This window comes from Pituophis catenifer, unplaced genomic scaffold, assembly GCF_029215685.1.
Source record: "Pituophis catenifer annectens isolate HBS135680 unplaced genomic scaffold, rPitCat1.0.hap2 SCAF_2, whole genome shotgun sequence".
Lineage (NCBI taxonomy): Eukaryota > Metazoa > Chordata > Lepidosauria > Squamata > Colubridae > Pituophis > Pituophis catenifer.
Genome location: NW_027256882.1, coordinates 188,457,608 through 188,477,167, shown reverse-complemented (window position 1 = coordinate 188,477,167; position 19,560 = coordinate 188,457,608). Strand labels below are relative to the sequence as shown.

General features: G+C 41.7%; 1 protein-coding gene across 3 annotated transcripts in view; it reads right to left on the bottom strand.

The window, feature by feature from the left end:
- Window positions 1-1,572: 1,572 nt before the first annotated feature.
- TMEM39A (transmembrane protein 39A) overlaps window positions 1,573-19,560 on the bottom strand; it is a 35,049-nt gene continuing 17,061 nt past the window's right edge. For 2 of the 3 annotated variants that reach the window (XM_070938356.1, XM_070938358.1), the window contains 6 exons: window positions 8,014-8,097; window positions 5,375-5,529; window positions 4,623-4,971; window positions 3,377-3,564; window positions 2,093-2,213; window positions 1,573-1,883 (listed from right to left, as the gene is read on the bottom strand). In XM_070938356.1, the coding sequence (XP_070794457.1) occupies window positions 1,650-1,883; window positions 2,093-2,213; window positions 3,377-3,564; window positions 4,623-4,971; window positions 5,375-5,529; window positions 8,014-8,097 (1,131 nt within the window). In that variant the 3' untranslated portion in view covers window positions 1,573-1,649. Of the gene's footprint in view, window positions 1,884-2,092; window positions 2,214-3,376; window positions 3,565-4,622; window positions 4,972-5,374; window positions 5,530-8,013; window positions 8,191-19,560 lie in introns of all 3 variants that reach the window. The other variant, XM_070938357.1, reaches the window with a different exon arrangement.

The following is a 19,560-nucleotide window of genomic DNA, read 5'->3' as shown; positions in this document are numbered from 1 at the left end:
CTTGCCTACTAAGGAATCCCATGCAAGCTGGACATCACATGTCATTTGAGAATACAGGTAATCCTCGAGTTTTGACAGTTCACTTAGTGACCATTTGAAGTTACACCATAACCCCCAAGCGTTTACAACAGTCCTGAAATTATGAATGTTGCAGCACCATGGCAGTTGTTAGCCCTTACGAATGACTGCAGAGGCACTGCAACTTTCATCCTAACCCACCCACCCCCATGCCGGACCTTGCAAAGATCTGTCTCCTGTCTATTGTGGTTTCTTTGCCTTTAAGAGAGAGGAGAGCAGGAAGATTTCGTTCCCAGCATCTGATTGGCTTGCAAATGCTTTTCATGCTGAGAGTGGAATGTTCTGGTGGCCATGATCTTGTGCAACTTCAGGCACCCATCCACTTTTGCAGAGAATGGGTGCCTGAAGTCATGCGAGATCACAGCCCCCAGAATATTTCATTGTTGGCGTGAAAAGCACTTGCAAGGTGATCGGACGCTGGGAGAGAAATTGCGGTGCTTTCAGCATCTGGTAGGCTTGCAAGTGCTTTTCACGCTGGGAGTGAAATGTTCTGGGGGAGTGTGATTGCATGCGACTTCAGGCACCCATCCGCTTTTGCAGAGAAGTTGCATGCGATAACCTTCCCCCCCCCCCACCCCCTCTCCAGAACATTTCACTCTCAGTGCAAAAAGCATTTGTAAGCCAACTGGACGCTGGGATGGAAATCATCCTGCTCTCCTCTCCCTCAAAGGCAAAGAAATTGCAGCAGAGAGGAGACAGATCTTTGCAAGGAATGTGAATCCAGCATGGCAGGATGGAACAGGGGAAGCCTCCCCATAGCCTTCCCTACCCTGAGATACCATGTGCACTTAACGACCCACACATTTGATTAGTGAACGGGTGAGCAAAAGCAGGGAATGATCATGCTCAAGTTACGTGATTCACTCCTACGAATCCTTGAGTTATAAATGTAATTGACAGACTCCATTACTTTTGTAACTTGAAGTTTACCTGTATAGCTCAATAATGTGCAAAACATAATTTTGGCTATTGCACCATGTGATGTTGAATAATATTTTATTTTATTGCTCTATGTGCTTGAAGGTGTTACTAAAATTATTCTTTAAATGTGAGGGGGCTGGAGCTTTGTCATGTAAAGAAGTTTAAAACAAACTGAAGCACACCATTACCATTTCAATGCTTTAAACATAACATTTTTGGCAAGGTTTTTTTTTGGTGGCATGATCTTTTAAAAAAATCAGTGACCATAAAAAGGGATCCAGGAAGTTGCCCATGTCTTGTCCACAACTGTAAGCAATGGCCACCTTTGGTTGGATGTATAGCAAATAGGTAAGTCCTATACATAAAACTGCTGGTTTTATGATGGCTAACCTGCATGCACAGTAGATAAAGGGACCACACATACAATGCTCTTGCTTCACATAGATATATGTTGATATACAGTATATACACAATGATGTCTTTATATAAAATAACCTTGTTTATAAAGTGACATTTAACTGCCACTTGGCCCTTCCCTACCCCGCAAAAAACAGTAGTATACAAAATATAAAATATTTTTTAAATATTTATAAACAGTTGCAAGGAAAAAAATATAACTGTATGAAAATATCCTTCCCTTCCTCAGATGACTAATGGGCTTTTAACCCATAGCTGTTGAGTGGATAAGAATAGGCCTTGCCCAATACTATTCGGTCTCTCAGGAGTTTAAATAAGACATAGTAGTTACAGAAGAGTATCAGAGCCATGGAGAGTGTATGGTTCCACTTCTCTGAGCGAAGCAGGGAGTAGAGCTGATAACAGACCACACTGCCTTCTATGAGAATCAGCAGATTGAGAAGCCGTAAGGGATGGTGGAAGAGGAACTAGAAAAGGAAACAAAGTATGTATTTATAGAACTTATTAGTAGCATTATCTCTGAATACAAGAAAGAATCACATTTTATTTACAAGACATTAAGTTCCTCCAACCTATGCTAGTCATTAATGATTTGTTGTAAAAGAACAGAAATCTTTTTATCTCATGGTAGGAAGTATTTTCTTCCCAGACCCTCAATAATCCACTATATACTTACATAAAAGCGAGCATGAGAGACATCTGAAGGCACAGCTACGTTATAAGGTCCCACCGCTTTATATAAACATCGACTATGTCGTACCAGCACTCCTTGTGGCCATATTGTGCTCTCAGACCAGCTATGGACAAAGAAAAAGATTTCATTATTATGAGAAAGCAAAACCAGATGAATACTTTCATTAAATAAATGTGAATGCCTTTGTATATGCCTTATATTTAAACTTCTCTAGTTTTAGAACTTTTATCTTTGTTCAAGAAACATAGCAGAGATTTCAGTAGAAATGGATATCCTAAATTAGGTAGGCCAGTAGACAAATGACACCTAGTATTCTAACTCAAATTAAATTAAACTAGGAGTAACCACTCCTGTCTGTTCACTGTTAAGAAATCACTGAACGTTCCTTCTTTGAGTGTTAAATGTATTTCTCTCATTCAAATTTGATAAAAATTCTCTACTACCAGTTGCACTATGCAAAAATTCTTGGTAACTTATTAACGTTTTATAATGATATTTATTTTGCATGCTTTTTAAATATTTTAAACAATGGACAATCAGCAAATCCAACTGCTTTCAATTAAAAGCTTCTACTATATGCTCAAATTATGGTTTCCATCCCAGGAATCTATTCAAGCCGTAGGAGTTTCTTTTAGGGGTGCATAGAATTTGTATGGTTTCCCCCCGTAGTATGTACCTCAGCCCTCCCCACAATTTTTCTTTTAACTTACAATACTTTTCTTTCTTTTTCAACAATCGTTAAATATTTATAAGAGACTGTCCTTTAATGAACAAATATCCTGCCTGCCTGAGTTTGCAGTCAGGAAGATGACTGAGCCATTCCATTCAGTTGCATGGAATGTTGGAAGGCTTTTATGGTGATTGCAAGGATAAAATTGCTGATCACTCAAAGTTTGAAAGTAGGTAAAGTTGAAATTGGATCTGAATGATCAAAATGCAAGAGCCATGGAGTGTTCTTGGAGTTGGCACTGGTCTTCTAAAGTGTTTACTAGAAAGAGTGTCTTTAGCAGTTTTTGTTTGGCATGTAGACCTAGAAATTACACTATTTCTGCATTTGAACTTTAGTAAGCTAGCTAACTTTGTGAAAAGTATGACACAAAAACCTATCAAAACCATGTTCTGCTAGCAGTGAATCTTATATATGAAAATGCAACTTATAATAAGAAAACATAAGCCTTGGAAATGTCAATAAGCACAGCTTACAAAGATAAGTCTTTCTGAAATTCCTACAGCCCTAGAAAAAAAGTGTTCTGATCACAAACTCACATGTGTTGAGGGGCATTACTATATGAACCATGTTCCAGCTTCTGCCACTTGCCCAAGTGAGCAGCTGATCTGTGTAGCAAGTCACAATACTTGGGAGGAAGCAGTTGTGTGGTGAGCATGACAAAAGCATTGATCCAAACCATAATGAGGTGCTCACATGACCAGCGCATATCGTAATACTGAGTGCTCTGTAAGAAACCAGAGAATAAATTAATGAGAGCATCCCAACTATCTCAGAAGCAATGGTGTTCTGCAATAATACACACGCATAAAAATTCCCTTCTCACTCCTATGGGGGCAGAATTTATTCTCAATCTCGGGTCCTCTTCCAGAGATTTTGGAATGTGAGGGTTCTTCACAGTATCTTTAAGTCTTCCTAGCACTACACTCTCCTGGGGAGAGACCTCTGATGTTGTTCCTGGGATCTGTTGGAACCACTCTCCCAGTTTAGGATTTACAGATCCAAGTGCTCTCTCCTACCACCACTAGTACCAATTTGGCTTTTCCTTTCCACATACTCTTCAATTCCTTTTTCAGGCCCTGGTACTTCCACGATTCCTTATAAACTGCAAGGCTAGTAAGTTAGGGGAACTTGGGCATTTCCTTCTGACTATTTTAATGCATTAGATACATTCTCTGCACACTTTCTTGTGTTACAACTCCTATGTAATTTCCTGAGCTTTCTAAAAAGTGCTCACATAAATGTGTGCTTATGGATTCCATAGTAAAATGATAGATTCAACATACATTGTTATTCAAAAACAGATCTAAGTTAACTGTAAGTCATGTATTTCTGCCTTTAGAATTATATTATTCTGAATAGTTTCTGAAATCTATGAACTGATCCCATTAGTTTGCCCAATTCTAATTGGATTGATTTGAAGTCTTAGTGCTGATAATCTGGATATTGTTCAATTAGGATCTCAATTTAGCACCAAGTGTATATTATGGCACAAAATAGAATCATGTTATAATTGTCTTGAAAAAGGGGACAGGGTTAGTAAATGGGATGGAAAAAGGACTGGGAAAACCACAGGGGCACTACATGTATGGCAATACCTATCCTCCAACGGGGAGCAATACTAGGGCACTCCAGATGCAGCTACACTCCGCCATCCAGGCTGCCAAAGGGGAGACAGAGAAAAGGGGAATTAACCAGAAGTCCATTGCCCCAACAATCCACAGGCAAGTTTCAGGAGGTGGAGTGGCACTAATAATAATAGTAAAGTAATCCAAGAACAGCTACCTTCACAAAGCATAGTGGCAGAAATGCCACATAGTAGGCACTGAAGAGGGAATTGAACAGAACTTCCTTGATTCGGCGGTTAAAATCTGCTTTGAGGCCCTCCACTTCATTGCGAATGAGATCTGGGGACAAGGGACAGCTGTGCGTCGGAGTGGTCACAGAGGGGTTGAACTGTTCTTTGACAGATTCTCTCAGGAGAGAAAATAAATCTTTGGGCTTCACAAGACTGCCAACCCCTGAGGCACTATCATCCACTAGTTGATCCTGCACTAAATAGCTGCAGTCTGTTGAAAGAGGCTGGTTTCTACTATCTTGGTGGAAGCAGCACAATGGAACATAGACACCAAATCTGAAAAAGAAAAAAAAGACAGGGTAAGATTATAACCTGTGACACATCTCATTTATGAATATCAGACAGAATTTTCTATTGAGAATTGTAGCTTCTCAGATAATTGTTTATCTCATTTTTCTATTCAATTTGATATGATTCTTCCTCTTGTTCATCCAGATCTTGTATGAAGTTGATGGGCTGAGTGTCTCCTGATTAATTAAAGTTTGATATATAAAAGACATTAACAGGAAAAATTGTTCTGAAACAGACAAATCTTCCCTTATGATTTTTCCTCAAAAATTCAAAAAGTAGCTTTGAAGCTACTGTTCTATACCCAGACTTCATTTGTCAAAATAGTTTCTTGTACCCTCTCCAATACAATTGGAATTGTTCATTCAGGACAAAAGGTAAGGATACTTACGGGTAGCCAAGAAAGAGGAGATTGAGGACAGAATGGCTGCGGAAAAGGTTGACCAAGGTCCAGCAGAGCACCCATACACAAAGGGTGAGTAGAACTAGACGTGCCAGAATCAATGCCATATCGTGAATCATTGATGAAGTACCCATCTGCGAGGCCTGCAGTTAAACCCAGAATTTCATCAGCTCCACAGTCTTCCCTCACATATCCCACAAATGTTTCAAAGATGTTCTAGTTCAGAGTCAAAAAAAAAAAAAAAAAAAAAAAGCAAGCTGGACATGGAAATGTATTCCTTCAGCTGCCAGCAACAATTTCCTTGCTTTGTCCTTCTCTTACTACTAAAACTGAATCAGGTTTGCCTCTACTGTACCAAAGCAGAACAGTCCTGCTTCATTCTATCTACAGACCAAAACGTTCAAAACATACATGCTTTGAGTTTGGGCATGGACCACCTGAAACCAATGTACCTGGAACAATTTAATGTTTTAAAGTTGGGGAGGATATGGGAATTTAAGTAATAGAATAAATACCATAAGAATCCCTTAAAAAAAGAATACTGGCCAATTTCTTCCATTGAAAAGCAGAAAACCCCCAAAGAGTTCCAAATATTTCAGTCCTGGCGAAGTCAACACTTTAGAGCAGGGGTGTCAAACTCAATTTCATTGAGAGCCACATCAGGATTGGGTTTGATCTTGGAGGGCCAGGGGATGTGTGGGGTGGCCATGGTAGGTGTGACCATGGTGGGCATGACACGGAACTGTACCTCCGCAGACATGGTTTTATAAACTTATAAAAATAGGGAGGCGTACATTTCTGTGATTTTGGTCAATACTCCCTCTCGATGACTCAAGGGAAATGTTCTCTGCTCTTCCTCTCTAGGGTGTCATTTCACAGACATGAAAATAAAAGATCTACTTGATCACCTTATGAGAGAGAGACCAGATCAAGAAACTGACTCCACAGGAAGACTAGAATTATAAATTATTGATATAGGCTAGTAGCAGAATCCTGCAAGCCTGAAAGGTAAAATATTTTACTTTTCCTCCCTTTTATAACCTTCTGAGTCAAGGAAAGCCTCCTGCAGTACTCTGGAGGCCCCGTTTTGAGCCTGGACAGCCTCCTGGACCACTCTGGAGGCCAAAAGCTGTTGGGGGGGGGGGTGTTGCTCTGCCTGTGCCCCGTTTTTGCTAGCAGAGGCATCGTGGGCCAGACCTTTGCTATTTCCAGATCGGCCCCGCAGGCCAGATGTAAGCACCCCACAGGCTGGATCCGGCCTGCAGGCCTTGAGTTTGACACCCCTGCTTTAGACTGAAATGCCGTGCAGATTGAAGGCAGGACATTGTATCCCACCCTATCCCATAAAAGTATTATCTTCAAGCGAAAACTATTTCTGCTATAAAATGAAATGAGATTCAAGTACTGCAATTGTGATAGACAATATATTCAATCCTATCTGCATTCTAGGTGGCTTGGATTTGTGGTATGAAGCCCAACTCAAAATGCTTGTGCATACAAATAACTTTTCATATAGACCTCTAGGAGACACTTTCATCCTTACCAGAAGAACATTTTATTTCTAGTCTAAAAAAAGTATCTTTCTGTAAACATGATGAGACTTAAACATTTATTCCTAAAATCAATTTAATATTGTGCACAATCAATATAAACTAAGAACAAACCCCACTCTTTACTAGCACTGATGATGTTACCTTTGGGTAATAAAACATCTTTAAGGAAAGAACCAAGTTCAGAGAGCACCAAGGACCCCTGCAATCAATCTTGCCTGAAATAACTTTTAACTTTGCTCAATATGCTGCTGTAATAACATGGAAGCTGAGGGCATTGTCTACTGTATAAGTTACAATCAGCTATAACTCTGGGATACTTTACAAACATTTATCCGAAGCAAAGCAGCTTCATAAGTAATCCGGTAACTTTAATTTTAATGCAGGCTTAATTCTTGGTTTATGTCCATTTGTTCACTGACACAGTTGAGTTACAGCGGTGTTGAAAAAAATGGACATAGACCAGTCCTTGAGGTTCTGCCTATCATACCACCCTCACAGTGATGTAATCACAATCTAAGTGCTACATTACAGGGAGCCGCTGTCATGACTGCCATTTGTGACCTTCCCTGCTGGTTTCCCACAAGGAAATCAATGGGGAAGCTGACAAGAAAGATCACAAGTTGCTCTGGTAAGTCACTCCCACTTTTCTTTTGCCCAGAGCAACCCCTCTCCCCCCGTGCAGACCCTGCTGGCTCTCCCATGACTCGTGCATGTCCTGAACCCGCTCTTCCAGGACTCCCATACCCATTGCATGCATACTTACCTGAGATTCTTGCCTCTTCTCTCTTTAACAACTCATTTGTCTTGGGGTTATGACAGCAATTGTGAATATCTAGAATTGCTGTCACTAAGTGATGAGGTCACATGATGTCATGCTTTATGACTGAACTGCTCAGCTATGGCAATCCTAGTCCCAATTGCTGTCATAACCCGAGGACGGCCTGTAACATTAACACAGATGTTTTATTGAAGGTGGATAGGTGAAAAGAGAACTACCAAAAAAAAAAAAAAAAAAGACGGGACATACTAGCTCATTTAGAGTATCTTGAAACTGAAAAAGATCATCATCATTACCTCAGAAATGAGGGCCCATACAAGCCTCCGTGCCAACATCACTGTGATGAATGCGGCCAGGTGATAATCAATGAGGTGAAAGTTCTAAAGGAGAAAAGAAGAGGGTATTCACCAGGGTGAAGGAGAGGCCAGAAAGGCAGGAGGTGCTGAGCTGATATAGTAGAAGCATGGAAGTTCCTATAGGGAAGAATCAGGAAACACTGTGAATAACTGCTAGCCAGCCAAAAAAACAAGGAAGAGAAAGGGTCATGTTAAGCATATTCAGATACAAAGGAAGCATTAGACTTACAAATACTGCACAGAAAGGAGAATACAGAAATGGGCATTCTATATATATATGTATACTTCCACTCTTTAAGAAAAAGCAAAATACCACAGATAAAAACACCCATCAGTTTGCCATATAACTGGGTGAGGAGGAGGAGCTCATCCTCCCACATCTCCATCCCAAGAGGCTACAGTGAACTTGCCCAAGATAAAAAGAAAAATAGCAAAGAAAGACTTATTAAATTGCTATAATCTGATGCATTCATTCCTACTGCAGGAAAACTTGGGGCAGGCAGATGAGGAAAGTTTGTTGAAGGCAGACTGAGCTGCCTTTACTTCTTTTAATAAGCATAGAAGTTAACAGTTCTAGAAGAAAAAAGACCAATTGAAAAATTACATGGCTGCATGGCAGAAAGGATTCAGGGTTGCTCCAAAGCTGTGCAGCACATCATCTTTGCTTATTTATTGTTTCTACTTTTAGAAAGTGTTTCAAACACATCATTTCACATTTCATCTTTTTATTATCATAAACATTGTTTTATTATATTATTGTATTAAATGTTACAGTGTACTTTTTAATTTTTTAAAAGTGCTTTAATGTGATATAAATAAATAAATACATACATATCATTCTGTGGGCATTTAAGGGTAGGGATTCAAGGGTAGCTTTACCTTTAGCAAAAAGGTAAAAAAGGATCTCAATAAATGATTATTCCAGAATTATCTGCCCCATACTTGTTATCATCCAAAGGCTGTTTGAGGAAGAAAAAGGTTTTTTAAACAATATCTCATAAAAGAAATACATAACAAATCAATGTATCTCCTCTTGTAAAGCCTTTCTTAGAAATTAACACAACCCCTCCTCCGATGAATGAATCAGGATGCCTCTGGAATTGACAAAGTGCTTGAAGTTTTACATGCATTATTTCACTAGTACAGTTTTGGTCACCTACTGCTCAAAGCCACATTCTTGAAAAAAGAAAAGAGTTTTGCTATTCAACTTTATATACCTGGAAATCATTCAGTATCTGCCATCTCATTCTAAAGCAGAAAGAAAAATAAAGCTGTTATACAAAACTAGGACATAATTTTTTTTTCCTCTGAGTCGATAAAGTTCCTTTTCCAGAGGGACATAAAATTATGATGTATTTCTGCATTGGTAATGAGATCTCTAATACTGTATTTAAAAATGAAGCCTCAAGAAACTTAGAGGTATATTAGATTTCTATGCAGCATTTCAATGCACCTTGGGCAGTTAGAAAAAGATAAAAAATTGGAAAGAATTTGCAGATACAGAAGTCAATGTCTAATGAACTGAAATTTGGAATGTTCAGGCTATACCACTGTATGCAAAAATTCAGACACTCCATAGTCAAATTGTATGTTTCAATAAATCCTTAGCTAAACAAACCAACAAAACCATTATGTGGTATATTTATCTGCAAATTTGAATGCACATTATTTTTTGTGTACACAATTTGAATAACTTGTACATATGTTCCCAACTCTGTTCACAAACTCTGAATATGAATATGATAATTTAAAAAAAAATTCTAGTCAATACTTTGTGATATCTCCTTTCATAGAAATATACTTTTCAAAGGTTTCCTATAGTTAGTTAAGAGCAGTTGGGATTGTACTCTTCACTATAGAGCTCTTCTTTCTCAGAAAAACTCTGTTCTTCTGGGTCACTCTGAATGTTTGAAATCCCCCATGTTCAAGTCTATGGACTTGTTCAGTCTCTTTTTTTTCCTGTAAATACTTTATGGTATGTTTTAGATTACTATCTTAAATATCCAACCTATTTTCAGCTTCAATCTCTGATTCTGAGCTTTTAGGACATGGTGATATCCATGGTGGAATCTAGTCTTTCTTCTGCCTGCACAATATTTCTTTTGCTACAGCTCACCGTACAGCCCCAAACTCCCATCTTCATGCACAAAGCTTGGCAAGGGGTTCATTTTTTTCCAAATCCTTCATCCTGCTTTTTCCAAATATATTTCACCAAATATATCAATTTTTGTTTCACCTCTGCCAAGTACTTTATTCTAAATATTTTTAAATATGTAAATTTTAATCTGTTTTTAAATTATTGGGGTATTTTAATTTGTCTGGGCCAAATAATTTAATTTGATTTTATCGGGTTTTTAAATTTTGTGTATTTATGTATTTTATTGTTGGCTGTTCACCGCCCTGAGTCCTTCGGGAGTAGGGCGGTATACAAATCAAAAATAAAATAATAAAAGCTTTCTAGTTAAGCAAGGGTTATTTTTGCAGACAATTTTTGTGATGATGTCAGAGAAAAGATTCTCTTCTCACCATTGATGATCTCTGTTGGAGTTCTTTTTAGTAGTCTTCCTCTGCTTTCTAAAAGTTAGTTTCATTTTCAAATGGCCAGCTGCCTAGAAAATACTATCATGATCATGGTATCTCACCTGCCAGCAAATATACTAGCATTGTTGGGAGTTTCAGCTGAAAGCAGGCAAAACAATCATTACCTGAGAGGTTAGAAATTGTATGTTTACATAACAGCTCTGGTTTTTAGCAAAAGAAAGAGACAATATAGAACAATAAAAAGGATAGATGATTTCTAAAAAAAGTCAAAAGTTTGCTGACTGGACTTATCAGCTCATAAAATATGTGTATTCCAGAAGCAGAGATCACAGAGAACTTCCAAGAATTTTGTTCAGCTGATCTTCTCACCCTTCCAGTTCATAAAATGTGACTAGACAAGAATGGTGATACTATAGAGAGCATCTGGATTAAAATAAGTAGAAGAATGTCTAACACTCATTGAAATAATCCACTCCAAACAGAGAATAGATAAAATGCCAAACAATTGGAAGAAATAAAAATAATAGCTCCAAGGAACTCCACATCAGTTAATTTGACATTGCTCACTATAGCTTGAGAGATCATCATAAAAATCTATTTTTAAGCTTTTGGAGGAAAAAATTCAAGAGACAAGTCTATTGAGTCTTCTTACCTCATTTTTCATTGGTAGGTTCCTTAGTAGACTGTGGAAAATGTAACTACAGGTATCTAGATTTCAGGAAAACATCTGACAAGCTACTTTATTACATACTGACTAGCCAGTTAGTAAGTATGAGATGTGCCAAGGAAGTCCACACAAAACTGGAAAGAAGAACGGAGTATGAAGCTGTATGTTTCAATCCTAAATTGAAGAATCTTCAACATTTTTATTAATTACTTAGTTGAAGAGGTGGAAGGAATGTTTTTCAAATTTGTTGAGGACACAAAATTAGGAGAGAACACTAATATTGTGAAAAAAATAAAAATATGCTACATTAAATAATAATTAAACATATACCATATTTCCCTGAAAACAAGCCCTACCCCTAAAATAAGCCCTAATTAAGCGCCTGGGTCCCCGCCATTTCCTCTGGTTTTATTTATTTATTTATTTTATTTATTTGTTCAACTTGTATGCTGCCTTTCTCCAAAGACTGAAGGCGGCTTACAATGCATTTAAAAACTATATATATAAAACATTAAAAGTTAAACCATTAAAAACAATTAAAACCCATTCAAACCATTCATGGCCGGATCTCGCCAGATCGCAACAGCAAGATCAACGGCCCCAGGCCTGCTGGAAGAGCCAGGTCTTTACTGCTTTTCGGAAGATCAATAGGGTGGGGATGGTCCGGACCTCAGGAGGTAACTGGTTCCTGAGAGCTGGGGCAGCCACAGAGAAGGCCCTCTCCCGCGGGCCTGCCAGTCGGCATTGTTTAGCTGACGGGACCCTGAGGAGACCAACTCTGTGGGATCTTACCGGTTGCTGAGAGCTATGCGGTAGAAGGCGGTCTCGAAGATACCCTGGCCCTGAGCCATGTAGGGCTTTAAAGGTAATAACCAACACCTTGAATTGTGACCGGACACCATTAGGGAGTAAGTGCAGCTCGCGGAGAATTGATGTAATGTGGGTGTACCTAGGTGCACCCATGACAGTTCTCGCGGCTGCGTTCTGGACCAACTGTAGTCTCCAAATACTTTTCAAGGGTAGCCCCATGTAGAGCGTGTTGCAATAATCTAACCGTGAGGTGACAAAGGCATGAGTGACTGAGGAGAGCCTCCTGATCCAAGTAGGGTCACAATTGGTGCACTAGGCGAACCTGTGCAAAGGTCCCCCAAGCCACAGCTGACAGATGTTGCTCTAATCTTAGCTGTGAGTCTAGGAGGACACCCAAATTGCGAGCCTGTTCTGAGGGGGACAATTTCTCCCCCCCCCCCGAACCAAGGATGGACAATCAGCATGGTCTTTAGGAGGCAATACCCACAGCCACTCGGTCTTGTCTGGGTTAAGTCTGAGCCTGTTGACTCCCATCCAGACCCTCACAGCCTCCAGGCACCGGCACATCACATCCACCACCTCACTGAATTGACGTGGGGTAGAGATATACAACTGGGTATCATCAGCGTATTGCTGATACCTCACCCCGTATCATCGGATGATCTCACCCAGCGGTTTCATGTAGATGTTAAACAGGAGGGGAGAGAGGACCGAGCCCTGAGGCACCCGGCAAACGAGGGGCCTAGGGGTCGACCTCTGTCCTCCTACCAACACCGACTGTGACTGACCAGAGAGATAGGAGGAGAACCATCCCTCCCACTCCCAACTCCCTTAGTCGTCCCAGAAGGATACCATGGTTAATGGTATCGAAAGCCGCTGAGAGGTCAAATAGCACCAAGATGGAGGAATGACCTCCATCTCGGGCTCGCCAGAGATCATCCATCAGTGTGACCAAGGCAATTTCCGTGCTGTAGCCAGGCCTGATGCCAGACTGAAAAGGGTCTTGGTAATCCGTTTCCTCCAATGACCACAGGAGCTGAAGTGCCACCACTTTCTCTACAACCTTTCCCACAAAGGGTAGGTTGGAGACTGGATGAAAGTTCTTTAATTCTGCTGGATCCAGGGAAGGCTTCTTGGGGAGGGGCCTTACAACCGCTTCTTTTAATGGTTGCGGGAAGGCCCCTTCCCTCAAGGACGCGTTAACTAAAGCCTGGAGCCAGCCTCGTGTCACTTCCCTGCTGGCCAAAACCAGCCAGGAGGGGCATGGGTCCAACAAACAAGTGGAGGAACTTATCGCTCCTACAGCCTTGTCCACTTCCTCAGGAGTCAAAGGCTCAAATTCATCCCACACAATAGGACTAAGACCTGCCCCCGTCATCTCGGTCGTAATTGCCCAATCAGAGTCCAGGTCCATCCGAATCTGAGTGACTTTATCCGACAGAAACTGCACAAACTCCTCAGCTCTACTCTGCAAGGGCTCCTCCACTCCCCCTGCATTGAGGGAGCGAGTCACCCTAAATAGGGTGGCTGGGCGCGAATCAGCGGATGCAATAAGTGCGGAAAAATGTGAGCATTTTTGAGCCACTAAAATGTGAGCCACTAAATAAGTCCTAATAAAGTCTCTTAAGAATGTTCGGTCAGATTCAGAGTTATTGGTCCTCCAGCGTCGCTCTAGACATCTCTTCTGGCGCTTCATCTCCTGGAGCTCCTCAGTAAACCAGGGAGCTTTCCTGGATCCACCACCATGGAGAGGTCGCAAAGGCGCAATCCGGTCCAGTGCCCCAGATGCTACCCTATTCCAGGCAGCCACCAGGGACTCAGCCGGACTGTGGACAAGGGAGTCAGGTATCTCCCCTTCAGGGTCCATTAGGCGCCTGGGGCGGAACCACTTAATCGGCTCTGCCTCCCTGCGATGGAGGAGTAGCGTCCTGCAGTCTAACCTCAGCAGGAAATGATCTGACCACGACAAGGGAGAAGCATCTATACCCCTTAATTACAGATCATATCTCCACTGCCCCGAGAGAAACACCAGGTCAAGTGTGTGTGTCCCCCCCTATGGGTCAGATCCTGAACTACTTGGGTCAGGTCCATGGTTGTCATGGAAGCCATGAACTCCTGAGCTGTATCTGAGGATTCGCCAAGTGACAGCAAATTGAAGTCCCCCAGTACCATAAGCCTGGGGAACTCCACTGCCAGCCCAGCTACCGCCTCTAGCAGCACAGGCAGGGCTGTTGTAACGCAGCTGGGAGGCAGGTACGTCAGCAACAAGCCCAACTGAACCCCTGAGTCCAACCTCAAGAGGAGAGACTCGCACGAAACAATCTCAGTGGCAGGGATCCTGCGAGGGCAAAGACTTGATTGCTTGCCATGCAGATAACACAAGGTGAGGAGGCGAGGCCGGAGGGGGGAGAAGGGGGGGAGGAACATGCCCCACGCGCCCCACATGCCCTTACCTAACAGTTGCACCTGACATCCACGTGGAACAACCTTGCGGCAGCCGCTCCTACAACCTTAGCCACCGGCCCCTTCTTCTGTTAATGACGGCTGCAAAAAGAGCATTAGGCCCAGCGACTCACCTCGCACCCTCCTTACCAAATGGTGTGATGGTCGCAGCAGGCCATCCCACCGTCCACGAAGCAGCTGCTTCACAGGAGCCTTTCAGGCTGCTGCCTCCAGCAAGCGTGGCCAATTTTGCAGCCACAAAAGTGGCAGGAGGCCAAGCAATGCGCCCCACGTGTTGCTTGGCCTCCTTGTTGCTTGCCGTGCAGACAGCACGAGGTGAGGAGGCGAGGCCGGAGGGGGGAAAGGAAGGAGGAACGTGCCCCATGTACCCTTACCTAACGGTCGCACCTGCCATCTACACAGAACAGCCCCATGGCGGCCTGTGCTACAACCCTAGCCATCGTGCCCCGTCTGTTAATGGCGGCTGCAAAAAGAGTGGTAGGCCCAGTGATGTGCCCCTCGTGCTCTCCTTACCTAATGGTGTGAGGCAAAGCGATGCGTCCCACACGTTACTTGTCCTCCTCGTTGCTTGCTGTGCAGACCACACGAGGTGGAGGCGAGACCGGAGGGGGGGGAAGGGGAGAGGAACATGCCCCACGTGCCCTAACCTATGTCATATTTATGACTGTTATAATCTGGGGTCTTGTGATCCCCTTTTGCGATCTCCTGTCAGACAAGGTCAATGGGGAAATCCAGACTGTCTTAACATCCATGTTGTAGCTTAACAACTGCAGTGATTCCCTTGACAACTGGTAGGAAAGGTTGTAAAATGAGGCAAAACTCATTTTTTGCCTCATTGCAGGTTTTGGATTAATGGATTTAATGATCTAAAATGACTTTTATTTTGACCTCCCGACGAGTACAAAAAGAAAGGAATCATAGAGGATTGTCAGGGCAAGAATCTGACAGCTTTCTGCAAAGAGAAGATATTGGATCTCTGTGTGGTCCGCAAATGGAGAGCAGAGTATGATAAACTCAGTCAAAAGATGCACGAGGGAAATACTAAGAAGTGCAGGTGTGAATCAGGTTGGCAACCATTATTTCCTGAACTTGAAGACAGCATCTCTGAATGGATCGCTGACAGGAGAGCAAAGGCTTTTGTTGTACGCAGGGCTGATATTCAAACATTTGCCCTTGCAATGGCACACAGTTATTCCCCAGGAAGAATTCAAAGGAAGAATTCAAATTCTCCAGGAAGAATTCAAAGCCTCTCAACAATGGCTGGATGGCTTCCTTCAGCAATATGAACTGTCTCTAAGGAGATCCACCTCGCTGTTCAAGCTGGAAGATGCTGAACTTGTGCATTTGCATTGAAGTCCTTCGTTGATGGCATTGATTTTTCCAAATACCAGCTCTCCAACATGGTTGCCATGGATGAAACTGCAGTGTTTATGGGCCAAGGAGCTCAAACAACAATTGATCAGAGGGATGCCACATCAATTTATATTCGCTCCACTGGATATGAAAGTGTACGTGTTACCTGCATTTTGGCAATTCGCCTGGATGGAAGCAAAGTCCCACCTCTAATCATCACCAAGGGCAAGAAAGAAAAGATTGAATGTGTTTCAGGGATTTATGTTCTTGAAACTGAAAAAGCCTGGTGCACACAAGGAGCTATAAGGAAATGGGTCGAGTTAATGCTGCCACTTGTTGTGCAAGGTGGCCAAAGAGGTATGGTAGTCTGGGATTCAGCCAGCACTCACCGTGCCAAAGACATGAAAAAGTTTCTTGCACAGAGAAGAATTGACAAAATAATGATTCCTGCAGGAATGATAGCCTACAGACACTAGACATTGCAATAAACACGCCATTCAAGGACCATCTGCACAGCGAAATCAATGAGTACATTGAGAATAGAATGGTGAGGAACCAGCATGGAAACTTCATGAAGCCTAGTCTGCCAGAGCTTGTGACTTGGGTCAAGAATGCATGGGACAAAATCAGTGACATCTTTGTTGCCAATGACATACAAGCAGGAGGTACTCTTTTAAGGAGACCTCTATTGCTAGACATCAGCGTTTGGGACCAATGGTTTTAAACGAAATAGAGTCACAAGAAACTCAGACTGGAATTCAGGGTGTGGAGAGTTTTGACGATGTTCTAGAAGAAGATGACATGACTTTATTTGAATAAATTGATTGTTGTACCATACACGAGCATTGTGGTTTCCGTGTGTGGGTTTAGGGTTTGCAATTGTGGTTGCCCTGGGTGTGATGATGGTTGGGATTTGGCATTGTTGTTGTCCATGTGTGTGTGTGTGTGTGTGTGTGTGTGTGTGTGTGTGTGTGTGTGTGTGTTGGAATTTGCAATTTTTGCAATGAGGCAAAAAATGAGTTTTGCCTCATTTTACAACCTTTCCTACCAGTTGTCAAGGGAATCATTGCAGTTGTTAAGCTACAACACAGATGTTAAATCAATCTGGATTTCCCCATTGCCTGGCAGGAGGTCTCAAAAGGAGATCACAAGACCCCAGATTATAACTGTCAAATATGACATAGGTAAGGATATGTGGGGCAAATTCCGTCCTCCCTCCCTCCCCTGGCCTCTCACCACCTTGTGTTGTCTGCATGGCAAGCATATAGACCACCTGGGCAAGTCCTTCTGTGTCTTTCAAAGAAGCATGGAATTGTGATGATGGGGAGATTTCAATTATTCTGACATCTGCTGTGAATCTAACTTGTCAAGAGCCAGAGGTCCAACAAATTCTTGTCCTTTCTTGTTGACTACTTTTATTGTCAGAAGACAGAAGAAAGGGAGTCATGCAACCCTGTAACTAATCCTCATGCCATAAAAGTATGACCTGATAAAGTTATGTTTATATAACATTCTAAAATCACAAACTGAACTTGACAAAAGATTTTATAGTATAGGTATATGTCATGTAGATCAGAAAAGTAACTTAAAACGATAGTAAAGTTAACCATGGGTAAGCATGCAATGCAAACTTGATCTGAATACACCACCTTTAAATAACTCTCAAACTACTGATGGCATCTGAGGACATTTCACAACCAGAAATCTTTGCCTTCCACAATCCTCTTCACAGACCATTGATTATGCCCACTGATTTTTGAAAATGTTTGCGTCTTAATGGCATATTTACTTCAGCTTGTCATCTGATTTTCTTCTATCAAACCAACAGATTCAAATACATTTCTGATACACTTAATAATAGAAAGGATATGGCATATTTTAAATGAAGAAACTTTCAAGACAGAAATACTTCCTGGTCTGCTGTGTCAACAATTTGTTTTATGTGACAAAGAAGCAATTACCAAAACCTGATTGGGCAAGGACAATGACAGTGGCCTTTCAGAGATATGCTTTGGATCCTGTAGCAATGTTTACAGGCATGTTCCATGCCCCTCCTTAAAGATGTAGATGCAACAAGTTAATAATGTTCTTAATGATTTTTTTCAAGAATTTATTTAAATTAATAAATTGGTTTATGTCTATTTTTATACTATAAGTAATCCTCGATTTATGACCACTATTGACCCCAAAATTTTTGTTGCTAAGTGAGACATTTGTTAAGTGAGTTTTTAAGTGAATTTGCCACAGTTGTTAAGTAAATCACTGCACTTGCTAAATTAGTAACATGGTTATTAAGTGAATCTGGTTTCCCCATTGACTTTGCCTGTCAGGTCACAAAACGTGATCACATGACCCCGCGACACTGCAACATCATAAATATGAGTCAGTTGCTAAGCATCTGAATTTTGATCACATGACCACGGGGATGCTGCAACGGTTGTAAGTAACAGTTGTACACCATAAATCAATGATATTGTAACTTCCAAGCAGTAACTAAATAAACTGTTGTAAATCAAGGATTACCTGTACTCTAAAATACATTATTCTGTGTCTTACATTCTAAAATGGGACAGAAAAGATTTTGAATTAACGGAAAGAGGACTATCATGGCTTTCCTCCATTAATTGTCTTTTCTTCTCAAGATTAGAAATGCCCAAATGTTTAATCTCATCAAATGAGATTAAATACTTAGTTTTCAGTCTATTTGCTCTGAAACCTGCTGTTTGAGTCCTTTGTTGAAGTGTGATGCTCAAACTTGTACACAGTTCTTTGATATGGGGCAGGACTAAATCAGATAAAGGGGCAGAAACTGTGCTTAAAAGAATTCATGCTAAGAAAGTAAAGGGATGATTTCAAACATCACTAATCAAGAGCAGGTAGATGTCTCACTGCTTTCCTTACCTGTGAAAAAGATATCAAGCCCTTCTGGGAATAAGATTCAAAATAATGGATTCACTCATAAATGAAGTTGGAAGCCTTGCTTCTTCAGTTTCTAAAATTCTGTATTCCAACATACTATTTATTGACATTAAACTTAATTAATGGAACTCTATGTGATTCTTTCTTCCCTGATCATATTCTGCTGTCAAGGGATGACAATATTCTCTGCTGACACAACCTAAAACTGCATTGCCTTCTATCAACTATATTGCACTGCTGACTAATAAGGAATCAAATATTATTCCAGGATATTTTTCACAAGTACATTACAAAGTCATACATACCATGTTTCCCTGAAAATAAGTCCTAGCCTGGTTTTTTGGGGGTGGGCCCAATATATAAGACCTACCCCAAAAATAAGGCCTGGGGAGATGGGTGTGGCAAGCACAAGACGAGTGCACAGGGGGCCGACGGTGTCTGGCAGCAGCTGCAGCACGCCAGCCCCTTGGTACAGCATAGATAAGTCCAAGCACGGAGGCAGAGGCAGGGGTGGGGGAAACAGGCGATCCAGATGTGCTGCGCGACTACCTGCCTCACAGCAGGCTTGCACAGCAGCAGGCGGAGGCAGAGGCACGGGGGGAGGCAGGCGACCCCAACGCACTGCGTGGGTGCCTGCTTGGCGCTGGCAAGTGGAGAGACAGTGGGTGGGATGGAGAGGGTGGCGCATTGGGATCGCCTGACTCCTCCTCATGTCCAAATTGCACTTTGCTCTG